Source organism: Corticium candelabrum, chromosome 4, assembly GCF_963422355.1.
Source record: "Corticium candelabrum chromosome 4, ooCorCand1.1, whole genome shotgun sequence".
NCBI classification, from domain to species: Eukaryota; Metazoa; Porifera; class Homoscleromorpha; order Homosclerophorida; family Plakinidae; genus Corticium; species Corticium candelabrum.
The window spans coordinates 3,254,033-3,269,784 of NC_085088.1; the positions used below are offsets into that span (position 1 = coordinate 3,254,033).

Here is a 15,752-nt window from a genome sequence, read left to right on the forward strand (position 1 = left end):
CCATGCGTATAGCGACGCCACTGAGAGATCATTCATTGACCTAGAATTTTTTGCAGCTAGGCGGTCAATAAAATTTTACAAAAAAGCGAAACACAAAATTTCTCTTTGCCTAGTTTTTTTGTTAGTGTGGCAAAACGTAAAAAATTATTATAATTTAAAAATTAGTATATTTTGATAATCAGATTAATAAGGGTAGAGTATCTTAGATAACTAGACAATACATCGAATCATGTTCCTTTAATAAATAAATAGATATTACTGATTGTGTGCATGCGCATGTTGTTGTGCCAAATTTTCTTAGCCAGAGCTAGAGTTTTTCGTTATCAATTAATTAGCTTGTGTCAATCAAGAGTATGCACATGCGCTTAGTCATGATACGACCCAAGTAGGAATCCGGACCGTTCGCGAATGGGCTAGCCCATTCGGGAATTCTCATACGGGCTGACCATTTGAGAATCCTCTAGCCCGTATAAGAATACGAGGTGAACAGAGTAGGAATTCAGACCGTTCGCGAATAGGTTAGCCCGTTCGCGAATGCGGTCAAAACCAATGTCCAAATAGTTCCGACTGCTTAATACCGATTTACATATTCGTCTTCGGGTCTAGATCAATTTTTTACCGTACAGCTGCAGTACGAGTCCAGTTTTCCGTTACTGAAATTTATGGCAAATGGAATTTGAAAAAATACGATCGCGACAAAAAGACACTAGTAACGCGTGCACATAGGAGTTGTGCACAATGGAATTGCGTGCACACAAAAACACACCGAAAACAAGTCTAGACATGCAAAAGGTTACACTGGAATTGCGTCCACTCAAATTGCGTGAACCCAAATAACCCACAAAAAACTATCACACAAAACACACTGGAATTGTGCGCGGTATACGTACACTGGAATTGCACGCACAAAGAAATAGACTGAAACCATGCACCCTGACATTGTAAAAAAATGGAATTACGCAAAAATACATTAAAATTGTGCACACAAAATCACACTGGAAATAGGCACGAAAAATACACTGGAAACGCGCACGCAAAGCCGCACGGTTTACTGAGAAATTATCACAGAAATCTATATATTCGAACACTATATATGGATGCGACATTTTGTGTTGTAAACCAGTTAGAAAAAAATACGAAATCTTAATAACCCATTTGAGAAATAATGATGTCACGCTGCTTTCCAACTCTATATTAATCTAATCACATTCAAAATTCCTCCAAAACCACCAAGAAATTTAAAAACTATCAATAATGCGTAACTTTTTAAAGTAATTTGGTTTTTCTTACCAACCTCGCCACTCTTGCGAAAGCAAAAACATCCACCTAATGTGGACATAATAATAACAATAATAATAATATATTTTGGTTCATATCGCTACAGGTACAGTGCTCTAAAAGATATACACATGCACATAACAAGTAAAAATAGATAGTCGTAGTCATAGAAGAATAAACCTAGAAGAATAAACAGACATAAATTAAAGTTTAATCCAGCTCTTGAAGTCCATGTAGGACAACACCATGATTCTTTTCCTTGTCTCATTGTCCACTGATTGCCACAGATTACCTTGAGTATCCAGAATGAACCCGCTCACTTAGTTATTATTAGAATGAACGGCTCTCCATGCGTGCACAATTCCAGCGTGTTTTTCTGTGCACGATTCCTGTGTGTTTTGTGTGCACATTTCTAGTGCATTCGTGCGTGCACAATCCATTGTACTTTTGTGTGCATGCAATTCCGGTGTCTTTTTGTAGCGAGTGTAATTTTGTCCAATTCAGCTTGCTATAAAATTCGCAAACGGTATGGCAAGTCTGGGGGCCCATTCGCGAATGGGCTAGCTAGCCCGTTTGCGAATGCGGTCTAAACCAATGTCCAAATCGCTCCTACTGTATGATAACAATTTACAGATTGGTCGACTAGTTTATATCAGATTCTTACCATACACGTGGAGTCTTGCCATATATTAAAATTCGCAAACGGTATGGCAAGTCTGAGGGGCCCATTCGCGAATGGGCTAGCTAGCCCACATGCGAATGCGGTCTAAACCAATGTTTAGTTTGTTAGTGGTTATGTGCGATAGGGACAGTAGACTTGCTTAGTTGTGTTCTATGTAGATTTCAATGTTGAAAATATATGTGTTGACAGACAGGCAAACAGACATACACACACACATACATACATACATACAGTCATAAATTAACTAATGGACTTGGCCTAGAATGTCAAAGTCAAATAATCTATATAAATCACCATGATTAAGTGACAGTTTTGCTGATTTTAGTCACTTATGCTTGGACCTTTTAGTTTCAAGTTAGCTGATTGTTAAGTAGACTTCAATGTTGCCAATATATCATTGACAGACAGACAGACAGACAGATACTTTATTCTCATATAGACGCTGCTTGTACATACGCTAGGAATTTGTGAAAGCAAACCAGTCCTTGCAAAGTCAAAGATTAACGAATGCACTTGGCCTTGAATGACAAACAGACAGACAGATAGACAGACAGATAGACAGACAGATAGACAGACAGACAGACAGACAGACAGGCAGACAGACAGAGATCTGAACTAGACAATACACATAACTCAATCATTGCTCAACTCTCAAACTGACAGAGACACAAACAAACAGACTAGCAGGCGGGCAGACACAGTCGACACATGCACATGCATAACATTATACATATGAAATTCAGACACATCTGACCTTTGGTGCAGGCACACAAAGAACTTCTTTCATCCCTAGCACGGGCAGGTCGATTACTGCGAATCCCTTGCTACGAACATAAAATCTGAAACGAGGGCTGTCAACGCACGCGTGCTTTCCATCTCCACTCGCCAGAACTCGTCGGATTCGCATAGCCTTCTCTTCACTAATTAATTGCGAGTTCTGTTTCGCTGAAAGAGTCAGCAGAAATTCGCGGAAGCTGTCCCGACGGTGATCAGCCATGTCTAGAACTAACGCGGGTTCGTATTTCGCGCGCCTATTCGCGAATGGGTTAGCCCGTATGAGAATTCCCGAATGGGCTAGCCCATTCGCGAACGGTCCGGTGTAGCAGCGGATTAGGTCCGGCCGGTCAAATAGGTCCGCTTGCTAACGCACTTGTACCGGAAGACATTCTGCGCTAGCGCACCGCGTCTACCTCGGATCTCTGGAATCATTTCTCTTCGCGGATTAGGTCCTAGCGCAGCAGCGGATTATGTCCGTTGGCGATGTTTTTGGTCCGCGCATTAGCGCACGCTCCTATTGTTGGACAGACTAAAATGTAAGCGTAGTTTAGTCTGCTCGTCTGTTTGTCTGTGTAGATAGTGTCGAATATGATATTTTAGGGCGAAAGACTCAGGCAAGAGTGGAGTTAATCAACGAGCTGATGCACAGGTCAATAATGGCTGTCAAAGATCAAGTCTTGAACTCTCCAATGTTGCCATTTCTTGTCTAAAACCGTTTACTACTAGTAGGTGTACTGTCGATATAAGGTAAAATGGCTGAACGGATAGCTGATGCAAGTGAATTAATTAGAGCGTAACTATCATGTGATCACGTTTATGTACGTGTAGTATCAAGGCAAATAGAGTGTAGTGGTAGGTCTACCCTACTAGAACAAGTTTTAGTTTCCCCAGGACATGTACATTTTGCGTAGAGTGGTTGCATGTGTCACATGTCACATCTTTTCATTACAGTATCTACTTCCCCACCATAGCTACATTGACTCACACCCTTGTCAGTCTACCACACAAAGCATTGTCTGTCATGGTTGATTTTAGGGATGACTCAGTTTCAACTTGGCTGCAATGTCATCTGTCGCCCAAGTGCCTAGATGATGGTAGGCCAAGACATGGAAGACAGCATGTCTTGATTTGACACAATAAATCCAGTCTCCTGATTCCCCCATAAATTCACTAAAATTGTCAATGTCTTTTGGGTCCATGTACCTTGCACTACTGGGGTTTGAAAAGTACCGTTTTTTAAAATAATTTATTGCTTTCTTAATAATAGGCCATGGAAACTTTGCTCCAATAGTGAAGTGCCGCCACTGCCTTGTGCTCTCCTCGATGGTCACTCTTCGAGAAATGTTGGGTGGTTGTTGGGTGGGGCACACGTCCAACAATGTCTGGATGACACCTGTTGACTCCAATTTTTTCAGTGTTGTCTCCATTTCCTTTGTGGTGCAATGAATAGCTGCAAGAACAGTTTATTGAGATTTGTGTTTACAAATAAAGAGTGTACACTTTAGATCTCTTTGCGACAACAATATTCGGACAACAGTATTCGAACATCCACACATGAACACACAGTGCCTCTGCTCAACTTACTATATAATTTCTTTTCTGACTGTGACTCTTCTTCCTCCTTACTGTCAGTTTGTATGGCAGTATGTATTTCATGACTATATTCGCAGAGCAAATAATACAGTTAGCAGTTCGATCACACTTCTACTTTATGAATGATGTTGCACCTTTGGCTGTAGGTATCAGTATCTTTGAGAGCACTTGTACGTTCCTCAACTATTTGTACATCATCTAAAGTACAAAATACGTTTTCTATTTCAAATTTATTAATTAATTAAATGACATCCAAAATGTTTTATATCTGATTGGATGTCATTTCATTTATGCCCCTTATAAGTACAAATAACATCTATGTAAAGTCTTTAGTGCATTATGCGTACATCTTCCTGCACATCATCGATACACTTACTGTCATTAGCACAGGTATAATCACTGTCATCAGTTGTAGTGACTAGATGTTTCTGTGGCCTAAAATTGATCCAATGTTAGCTGTATTACAATGTACTTGAATATTCTCGATCCGGCTCTTGTCTTACATTTTCTTGTTCTTGCAAAATGTCAAGGCAATCCATGCTCTGGCTGATGCCATCTGTGACTATAAGGAGCAAATTATTTAAGCTTGCCATGAGAACGAACTATATACTGTACTTGGGTGTAGTTGTACGGTAATTTTAGCATTTCATATAGAGCATGCTGCAGTAACAGAATCTATATGAAATGCTAAAATTACCGTACAACTACACCCAAGTACAGTATATAGTTCGTTCTCATGGCAAGCTTAAATAATTTGCTCCTTATAGTCACAGATGGCATCAGCCAGAGCATGGATTGCCTTGACATTTTGCAAGAACAAGAAAATGTAAGACAAGAGCCGGATCGAGAATATTCAAGTACATTGTAATACAGCTAACATTGGATCAATTTTAGGCCACAGAAACATCTAGTCACTACAACTGATGACAGTGATTATACCTGTGCTAATGACAGTAAGTGTATCGATGATGTGCAGGAAGATGTACGCATAATGCACTAAAGACTTTACATAGATGTTATTTGTACTTATAAGGGGCATAAATGAAATGACATCCAATCAGATATAAAACATTTTGGATGTCATTTAATTAATTAATTAATAAATTTGAAATAGAAAACGTATTTTGTACTTTAGACGATGTACAAATAGTTGAGGAACGTACAAGTGCTCTCAAAGATACTGATACCTACAGCCAAAGGTGCAACATCATTCATAGAGTAGAAGTGTGATCGAACTGCTAACTGTATTATTTGCTCTGCGAATATAGTCATGAAATACATACTGCCATACAAACTGACAGTAAGGAGGAAGAAGAGTCACAGTCAGAAAAGAAATTATATAGTAAGTTGAGCAGAGGCACTGTGTGTTCATGTGTGGATGTTCGAATACTGTTGTCCGAATATTGTTGTCGCAAAGAGATCTAAAGTGTACACTCTTTATTTGTAAACACAAATCTCAATAAACTGTTCTTGCAGCTATTCATTGCACCACAAAGGAAATGGAGACAACACTGAAAAAATTGGAGTCAACAGGTGTCATCCAGACATTGTTGGACGTGTGCCCCACCCAACAACCACCCAACATTTCTCGAAGAGTGACCATCGAGGAGAGCACAAGGCAGTGGCGGCACTTCACTATTGGAGCAAAGTTTCCATGGCCTATTATTAAGAAAGCAATAAATTATTTTAAAAAACGGTACTTTTCAAACCCCAGTAGTGCAAGGTACATGGACCCAAAAGGCATTGACAATTTCAGTGAATTTATGGGGGAACCAGGAAACTGGATTTATTGTGTCAAATCAAGACATGCTGTCTTCCATGTTTTGGCCTACCATCATCTAGGCACTTGGGCGACAGATGACATTGCAGCCAAGTTGAAACTGAGTCATCCCTAAAATCAACCATGACAGACAATGCTTTGTGTGGTAGACTGACAAGGGTGTGAGTCAATGTAGCTATGGTGGTGAAGTAGATACTGTAATGAAAAGATGTGACATGTGACACATGCAACCACTCTACGCAAAATGTACATGTCCTGGGGAAACTAAAACTTGTTCTAGTAGGGTAGACCTACCACTACACTCTATTTGCCTTGATACTACACGTACATAAACGTGATCACATGATAGTTACGCTCTAATTAATTCACTTGCATCAGCTATCCGTTCAGCCATTTTACCTTATATCGACAGTACACCTACTAGTAGTAAACGGTTTTAGACAAGAAATGGCAACATTGGAGAGTTCAAGACTTGATCTTTGACAGCCATTATTGACCTGTGCATCAGCTCGTTGATTAACTCCACTCTTGCCTGAGTCTTTCGCTCTAAAATATCATATTCGACACTATCTACACAGACAAACAGACGAGCAGACTAAACTACGCTTACATTTTAGTCTGTCCAACAATAGGAGCGTGCGCTAATGCGCGGACCAAAAACATCGCCAACGGACATAATCCGCTGCTGCGCTAGGACCTAATCCGCGAAGAGAAATGATTCCAGAGATCCGAGGTAGACGCGGTGCGCTAGCGCAGAATGTCTTCCGGTACAAGTGCGTTAGTAAGCGGACCTATTTGACCGGCCGGACCTAATCCGCTGCTACACCGGACCTAATCCGCTGCTACACCGGATTCCTACTTGGGTCGTATCAGTCACATGACAGTTTACATTCGAGCGATAGGCTTATAAGGAAGAGGTCGTCTCTATAAGCAACCGTTATGAGTCAGAGGTGTGAGGTACGTAAATGTAGCGAGTTACAGTATTCTAGTGTAGCAGCCAAACTGTCGGGGCGTTGTCGGTGTGGCATGTTTGCTCTAGTTGCAGCGGTCCTTTCCTAGCTCGGGACTACAAACTCTGCTAGTAGAGCTGCACTGTGTAGTCACGGAAGCGCGGGAGTTTGTTGACTCGCGATGCTTTACGAGATCAGACTGCCGTTCACGTGGTTCCTCGTCGAGACAAGTGTCGCATGGGTGGCCACAAGATGATGCGCGAGTCAGAGTGATCACGTGACCATCCATTTTTTTCTAGTTTCTCACGTTCACCGATGTGCGATTTGCAAACCGCGAATTGATTTAGTTCTGGTATTGTATACCGTCTTACGGTGTACATAAGAGATCAGTGAGTAATTGTTTTTGTCTTCTCGTATCATTATTGCTTGGGCAAATTGCATGCATTGTAGCGTAGCCAAACTTCTTAGCCGAGGCAATTGATATAAATTTTATAACTATTGATATTTTTTATTATATATACTACTCATTACTTATACTATATTACTTATCCACGACTATTACTTAATTATACATTATATATTATATTATTTTTATATCAAAATTTAGATATATAGAATATACAATAAATACAGAACATATAGATGTTTAAAAATTACAGTAAGCGTAACAAATTTAAAAATCAAGACATTCGTATGGTCTAGTACGTCTTCATTATCGATGTTAAAAAAATACGCATTCCACAGATAAGCTGTAATTAGAGGAGTCGCACCCAAATGATCAATAATGAAACCAGCATGTGGACACGGAACGGGACCACGCCATTAGTTTTCTCCTAGCGAGTCAACCGTCTCGTCTCAGTATTTCGCTTTAAAATACATTTGTATAGATATAGTGTATGTGCTGCAACTGCTTTGTGATTTTGTCAAGTAAAACGTCGAGCTACCCAAGAACAAAAAAAGCGACGCGTCGCTCTATGAGCAAATGCTTTTTTGAATTGGTTTGCTCATTACTTTTGGTTCAACTACTACAACTGTAGATCGTTCGGATTTTGTCTGGAAAGACTGAATACCCGGATGAAAACACGCAAGAGGTAGACACAATTTAACAATTTGTAAAAGAAACAAACCACGTTTACTATACGTATATGACGCTGCACACAGACACTTCACTGCGGGTATTAATTATTTATCTAATTGCTGTCTATAATAATGAAATATACAAAGCAAACTTTAGGTGTTTGCGGCCTCGCTGCTATGTATAGATCCCAGACGCACGTTTGATATCTATGAACGTAATTTTTAATTTTAATTTAATTTTTATTGAAGACTTGTTAGAGTTCATGGCTGCATGATGCTTCAACTGGCTAAGGCTGCATTTGTACATCTTTGCATCGGTGTGATACCCAGATCGTGATATATTCAGTAATGCTGTATAATGTCTTCAACAGGTTTGTCCGCCTTTGTCTTGCCCTTATCTCACCAACGCTCCAGGAAAAACCGTTTACGTCAACTTTGAAATACTACGTGATGCTTTCTCATTTGATATTGATCTGTATTCGTCTCCAGACGGAGACGACAGCAATATCGCCCTTCACATCAGCGTTCGATCGCCTCAAAATGCCGTCTTTTTCAACTCCAGGATCGACGGCGTGTGGGGTAAACGCGAGAAGGCAGACACATTCCCGTTCAAGACACACAGTAAATGCTCGCTTACCATTACAACTGAGGAAGGAAGTTACGACATTGCAGTGAACGGGACACCTCTATATACTTATCGTTACCCACCAGTACTGCCGCCAAAATCTGTGGAGCGCTTTGCCATCAGTAAGGCATCAGTTGAAAAGGAATTAACAGAGACAGTTCAGTTTTCGGAAGCATCAGATGAAGAGCAATTGACAGTTCAGTTTTCGGAAGTATTAGATGAAGAGCAATTGACAGTTCAGTTTTCTCAAGCATCAACGGATAAGCAATTAAGAGAGACAGTTGAGGTTTCTCAAATTTCAGTGACAGTAAGCTCTATAAGAAGACTGTATGTGAGCGTATAAACAAGCACAGTGCGTTGCATACTTGTGTATATATCGTCTAAGTCTAAATTGGGTTTCATAAATTGTCTGTTAACGGTTAATTAAGTAATTAATCAAGGTATCTTGAGGAATAAGAAAATGCTTTCGTATAGTAGTCAGTTGGTCAGTTTATTCTATTTATTTATACCTTAGCTGACTGGAAGTAATCATTGTGCTACTGGTGGAAGTAGAAATTTCGAATATTGGTCCGGGCAGGCCCAGCGACCAGCTCCTACTCCTCAGCAATAGCAAGTAAAAACAAGGGGGGAATTATTTTCAAACAACCATATATATAAGAGAAGTACAAAGGCAAAGTCATCCGCCTTTATTTAATGCATGCAATTAGTAAAATATCTGCCTCTTCTATGCTACTTGGACGAGGAAGAACTGTGGCTGTTAGAATGCAGTCTAGATCTATTTATCGTTCAATACATGTCGTACAGTGTCTAAGTAACGCTAAAAGACATGATTATCCAGGGTGTCCCAAAACATGCATACACGTTTTGTATGAGGTTATATGTCCGGATCTGTGTCTAGTTCGAACACCTGCGATCACTCAAACAAATCTACACTTGTTTTCTTTAACTGGGACTACAAAATCTAAATATATCTTAATAAACATTGTATTTATGAGCATTCAATATGTATAGGTGTTGGGCACATCCTTTAGATATATTTGGTTACTTACTTTGCCATTCGTTTTCTTGCTTCCTCATAAATTGATCGTTCTCATTGAGCAGCACGATCATATCAATATCTGTTGTGTTCTCTAGGGCTCGTGGACTCTTTCCTCACTAAATGGTGAGAAAGTGATATTAAGAAGTAGAGCCTCAACTGTTGCCGATAAATATTTAATGGTAAGGAGTGATCAAACAACGGTTGTCACTACTGCAAGCACATCACGTGATAAAGGTAATACGAGCAAACGATTCTATTAATTAAATCAACAATCGTCAATATTGTTACCTGTATATGTAGCTCGATTTACGATCACTGGTGAAGAAAATCCGTACAGTTTAAGAAACGTTAAATTCGACGACAAATTCTTGACAATCAGAGAAAATCGACTCTACGCCGTATGATGCACGTGACCTATTTACTCAATACTTCTTTAGTTGTCATTGCATTAATACAGGATAATGACAGCGACTATGATAAGTTCCAGGTCACAGAGACGAGTGATGGATACTACATTTTCGAGTCTAACGAAACTTCGGGGAGCTACATTGGTGTCAACCAAACAGGAACTATTGTACAACCAGATAACGTAGTCGGTGAAGAATGCGATTTCTACAACGTTTTTGGTCAGACAGATCATAACGATACAATGGCACGTCGTTGCACTTGCACAATCGTGTAGGAAACTTGATGCAAGGGACACCAATCAAACTACGTAACATCTACAGTACTTTGCATGCATGTATAGCGTGTACATGTGAGAGTAGATCGAGTAGGTCTACAGGTCGGAGTTTTTGTTGTTGTTGTATTAACGTAGTCTCCACGCCTAGATGAGTTTTCGTTGTATTAAATTTAGGGAAAGTGTCATGCGTATTGTAAACAACAATTTCAAAGTTTGAGTATAGAGTCGTTTTGTATAGTTTTGGCATATCACAGTTTCTTCGTGCTCAGACATATAAATACATTTAGCATCATAACCAATTGATACAATGAAGCACCCAGATAGCTAAATTTTAACTTAGGCGCTATTGCATGCCCAAGCAAATAAAATTTGAAATATAAATTATAGTAGAATGGCTGCACTTATATAATCGTATACTTTTTAATGGTGGATATGTATATGGTCGGGTTCACAAAGCGATCTCTAGACGGACTGGACTGTTGCTGTCAAGAAGATTGAGGTGATTATGGGCGAGTGGGTTCATGTGGAAGGGAGTTTCTGAGGAAAATTCTTTTCACGAGAACATTGCGATATCCTAGTACATATATATATATATATATATATATATATATATATATATATATATATATATATATATATATATATATATATAAATATATATTGTGGTCTCCTATTGCCAAGAGAGCTGCTTACCACCGCAACATTACTACCAGCCAGTCTGTGTGCCAGCTACACGAACAGTTATCTGTGTGTCTGTGAAAATTTTAACGCTCGTTTAGTTTTAGATCGTTTATGTTTAGATTGTGACGACTCAACTGGCTTGTCTTTTATTTAGTGGTCTAGACATCTATGTATAGTTGTACTTGAAGAAATAATATATGATTCTACATATATATATATATATATATATATATATATATATATATATATATATATATATATATATATATATATATATATATATCCTATACCATAATACGCCAACCCAAGCTTCCGCTTGTCTGGATGGATGTCTGTAATGCGCCGATTGACACGACACCAGTCTCCGATCGTCGTGAAACGCGACGGCCCAGTCGAGTTCAGCCGTCCGAGACGAACGGTCGAGTCGGATTTCGGCCAGAAACGAGACTTTGGCGTTCTGAAATGAGATGCGCCGGAGTTTGTTTGCTCAATCAATTAACCGAGTATGCGGATGAGACGTACGCACGCCAGCCACTGTACGCCCGCCAGCCACTGTACGCCATCCTCTAGTTCCAGAGTGCAAGATGCGCCGGCTCACAGGGCGGCTTTTGCGTGAGTGCGTGCGTCCGTGTGTCACGGAAGGTGCGTCTTCTTCGAGAAAGTGGCGTACAACGATAGATTGCCACCGCCCAGATTGTCACCGCTCCTAGGGTGGGCAGAACTAGTATATATACAAGTCCAAAAACATTTTGAGAAAATGATGAGTATGTAGGGATGGGTATGTACATATGTCATTTATGCCCATTTCCTACATCACATTCACAACTGCTGCAAGCGATATAGGTAAAAAGAGTGTGATGTAGGAGATGGGCATAAATGACATAAGTACATACCGATCTCTACATAATCATCATTTTCTCAAAATGTTTTTGGACTTGTTTCATATATTTTGGGACTTGTTTCCTACATTTTTAGATGAAAATGACAGTTTTAGTAAACGGAGTGCTTAGCATTTTGAACATGTGAGAATACTTTCATATTCAAAACCCCAGGACAGACCACGTGGAGGTTGCACTCTCTGTCCCGCCCCCCTCCCACCCTAGGCCACGAATTTCAGGCTGTAATTGGACGCTGCAAATCCCAGTTTAGCTACGGTATTTCTTTTCAAGTGACCTTTTAGCCTGACTGACAAAAGTGAAATGTGAAATGTGAAAGAATAGATCGGGTTTTTTACTTGCTGATGGCCGGCTTCTGAGGCGCTTAGTGTCAGCGGTGATAGTCTGTTTAAACTTGTGTAGTTTAAAATGGAAATGACAGTTCTAACGTGTGCAGCTCGGCCGTGATTTCAATCTTTGATTGCATCTCTAAACTTCTCCCACGTTACGCTCAGCATACACGGAAGTCCGTAGCAGCTGACGGATGTACGTAATAACACTGATTGCATCTATAAACAACTCCCATTACCTTTTAGGGTTCCACGAAAGAGATACACGCTTACATGCACAGAGAGTCAGACAGGACGCCGCGTCGTTAAACATAGTCGTACATGTTCAACTACACGCAACTGTAAGCAGCATATAGCAGCAGGTGGAAGTGGCAGCTATGCTTCCAAACGGTAGTCACATTTACACACGTGATCGAAACAACATGGCGTTGTGGGAAGCAGTACGTGGAATTGCATGGCAGCAGTTGACTGATACAAGGTGACTTTGCACATTTTTAGCTGGTGGGTCAGTGCAATTCTTCGGACAAGAGCGAATCGTTTGGTGTGACTCTCGTCGTTGTAGCTGCTTCGAGTGAGGCGCTAGCCTGGCTGACAAAAGTGAAATGTGAAAAGTGAAATGTGAAAAGTGGAAAGTGAAATGTAAAATGTGAAATGTGAAAGAATAAATCGGGTATTTTACTTGCCGATAGCTGGCTTCTGAGGCGCCTAGTGTCAGCGGTAATAGTCTGGCTACCATTAGGAACGTTTGAAGTTGAGCGCTACGTGGGTCCGAGATCTCTGTAATGAGTTCTGAGAGATCCGGTTCAGTTGCGTTTGGATACTTTTGTACGGGCCGCCATTTTAGATTCTTCGCATCCCTACATAAGGAGTCCTACCGCACTCCCTGATATATATATCCTAACCCTAACCCTAACCCTAGGAGCCATCTTTTTCGGAAATTCCAATGTAACTGAATTGGCTTTTCTTTTCTTGTCAAATGCCGGGATACTTATTGTGAACGCTTTTGGCTATGACTTGAAATCTTACAGCCACAAGGCAATTGTTTCTGATTGCCAGGTATTTGTCACGAAATTTCATGTTTTGCAGAGACACTCCGGACACGAAGTCGTCTTCTGTGTGAGCTATAAATTGGGTTAATAAATTTGATAAAATTAATCAAGGCAGCAAAGATTGTCTAAATGTTACATAAACAGAAGCACACACGCACACGCACCCGCACACGCACACGCACACACAAACACACACACACATACACGAACACGCACACATACGCGCGCGCGCACACACACACACACACACACACACACACACACACACACACACACACACACACACACACACACACACACGCACACACGCGCGCACACACACACACACACACACACACACACACACACACACACACACACACAGACACACAGACACACACCAGGATACTGTCATTCATGTCACCAACCGTATAACAATAACCAATGCCATGGTATGTTGTTTGAAATCGAATGCCAATTGGCTAAAGGCACATATATCTCAGGTATACCTACAAGTCTTAACAAAACAATGAGTGATACCATCAATGAGAGAGACCATCAACTTAGTTAAGAGTAGGTACTTAATTAACTTAATTAAATAAAAATTGTGTATACACACACATATGCTATGCTCATTTAATTAAATTGTATTTGATAAATATTTTGTAGTAGTAGTTTTGAAATAGAATTAAATTGCCGGAGTAATTTGCACTTTTCTGCATGTACGGTATTAATAATTCCATATTATTCAATTGCATATAGGAAATAAATTTGCAATACATATTACACAATTTGATGTATGCAGTGGATTCAACAGTGCAAATATTGACGCACAATTCAATCCAGTTACTAAAGTGCGTAGCACATGCACTCGAAAAAGATTCCAAGACAATTAGAAAGTTGTATAACCGCAAAGCATAGCAATTATAAATCACGTTACCTGCGGTCGAATTTTTTGAAGTCGATTTGTGTTGAGGAAACAACATTCAGCAGACGACGTTCAAAACTGAGGCCTCCTTTGAATAAACGATGCAGGTTACTGCTCGAAAGGTGCGCAGAAAGACAGCACTTCGTTTACGTCAAAATCGCGGTTGTAACATGTCCACTGACTACCGAGAATCAAAGGTCGCGCCGCTAGCCTCGTACACTAAAGCACCTTCGCTCCAGCGGCTAAGTCCAAACCGCGTCCAAAAAATATTAGCCCCACCGGTTCCGTTTCTTAGAGTGGTACTCTGCCGGTCTAGCAAAAAATTTAGAACTGTCAACTTTCTTGAATTGATCGGATCAGCTTACAGTCACACTCTCCCAGCCATGTCTGCATGGCAATGAGTTGTCCAACCTAGACCTTGATGAGTTGCTTGGACGACAGATGATATCTAAAGAACCGACATAAGTACCACTATATGTACTGTAGTCAAGGACATTCTAACTACACTAACTTTTGGCATCCATAACGATCATATAGAGAGCAAGCTATCAATAAGAGTGAATTGCTAGCGGAACATGACCTCTCTTTCAAAATCCTGGAATCACAATTGGACAGAGTTCCTTTTACAGTGTTAGGGTTAGAGTCAGTGTTATAGACTTAAGGTTGTGGTTAGGGTTGTGGTTAGGGTTCCGGCTAGGGTTGGGGTTAGGGTTGGGGTTAGGGTGGGGGTTAGGTATGGGGTTAGGGTTAGGGTTTAGAATAAGAGATGATACACATTATTGACCTTTACACTAATCGGTGCCACCCATTCTACTCTGTTTCAATTGATATAATTCTAAAGAAAGCAATCTTCAAGAATGCAGATACTCACGTAGTTAGCATGTGCAGTGTGCTTGTCTTAACGACTACTTGAGGCCGTATTGCAAGCATTAGTAACCTATACGGCATCTGCCTACGTACATGTTTAACTCCTACGTGTGGAAATCGTTTAGAAAAAAATCAGTACACAGCTGACGTTCTTGGTAACTTACCAAATGTGTAACTCACCAACAATTTTGCTAATACCAGTTACGTCAGTTGCCATGCAGAACGTCACATTATCGACACCACAAAAGTGGAGGCTGTTTGGTTTATCGCAATTGTATATAAGCGTCTTCGCAGACGATGAGCAGTCATCAGCAAGCTTGTGGATATCAGAAAGAGTTGGACAACTCATCAAGAGCAAAGTATGTCAATTCATAATATAATCCGGTAACATATTAATTGATTAGACAACAAACAGCTAATTTATAGCCGCTAGGTATACAGCGATAAGCCACGAAAAGAGATATATCGATTTGAGGCTTTTGCTGTTACCATTATAATAAACTAGTGTTGTATGTATCGCCGTTTTGTTTTTTAATACTA

The 15,752-nt window shown here is 40.2% G+C and overlaps 2 protein-coding genes and 1 long non-coding RNA gene across 3 annotated transcripts; 2 read left to right on the plus strand and 1 right to left on the minus strand.

Moving 5' to 3' along the window:
• Positions 1 to 3,142: 3,142 nt before the first annotated feature.
• Positions 3,143 to 3,612, plus strand: LOC134179095 (uncharacterized). Its single transcript, XR_009969780.1, has 2 exons — positions 3,143 to 3,273; positions 3,338 to 3,612. It is a non-coding gene; the product is annotated as an uncharacterized LOC134179095 (long non-coding RNA).
• A 156-nt stretch (positions 3,613 to 3,768) lies between these two features.
• On the minus strand, positions 3,769 to 4,985 carry LOC134178030 (uncharacterized). Its single transcript, XM_062644806.1, has 6 exons — positions 4,946 to 4,985; positions 4,834 to 4,892; positions 4,707 to 4,765; positions 4,465 to 4,528; positions 4,322 to 4,395; positions 3,769 to 4,187 (listed from the first exon to the last, which is right to left on the minus strand). The coding sequence occupies exons 1-6, from the start codon at positions 4,973 to 4,975 to the stop codon at positions 3,769 to 3,771; spliced, it is 705 nt and encodes a 234-aa protein (XP_062500790.1). The 5' UTR covers positions 4,976 to 4,985.
• Positions 4,986 to 7,049: 2,064 nt separating this feature from the next.
• Positions 7,050 to 10,699, plus strand: LOC134178031 (uncharacterized). Its single transcript, XM_062644807.1, has 5 exons — positions 7,050 to 7,067; positions 8,509 to 9,069; positions 9,897 to 10,035; positions 10,102 to 10,199; positions 10,259 to 10,699. Exons 1-5 carry the CDS (start codon positions 7,050 to 7,052, stop codon positions 10,481 to 10,483), a joined length of 1,041 nt encoding a protein of 346 aa, XP_062500791.1. The 3' UTR covers positions 10,484 to 10,699.
• Positions 10,700 to 15,752: the final 5,053 nt, after the last annotated feature.

Bases quoted from the DNA above. Each gene is read 5' to 3' on its own strand.
- LOC134178031 (XM_062644807.1), top strand. The intron at 9,070-9,896 runs GTAAGCTCTATA...TGTGTTCTCTAG, and splicing joins TTTCTCAAATTTCAGTGACA to GGCTCGTGGACTCTTTCCTC. The intron at 10,036-10,101 runs GTAATACGAGCA...CTGTATATGTAG, and splicing joins AAGCACATCACGTGATAAAG to CTCGATTTACGATCACTGGT.
- LOC134178030 (XM_062644806.1), bottom strand. From the start codon at position 4,975: ATGCTAAAATTACCGTACAACTACACCCAA. The intron at 4,529-4,706 runs GTAAGTGTATCG...TTTGTACTTTAG, and splicing joins TTATACCTGTGCTAATGACA to ATGATGTACAAATAGTTGAG. The intron at 4,396-4,464 runs GTGCAACATCAT...CTGCGAATATAG, and splicing joins ACTGATACCTACAGCCAAAG to TCATGAAATACATACTGCCA.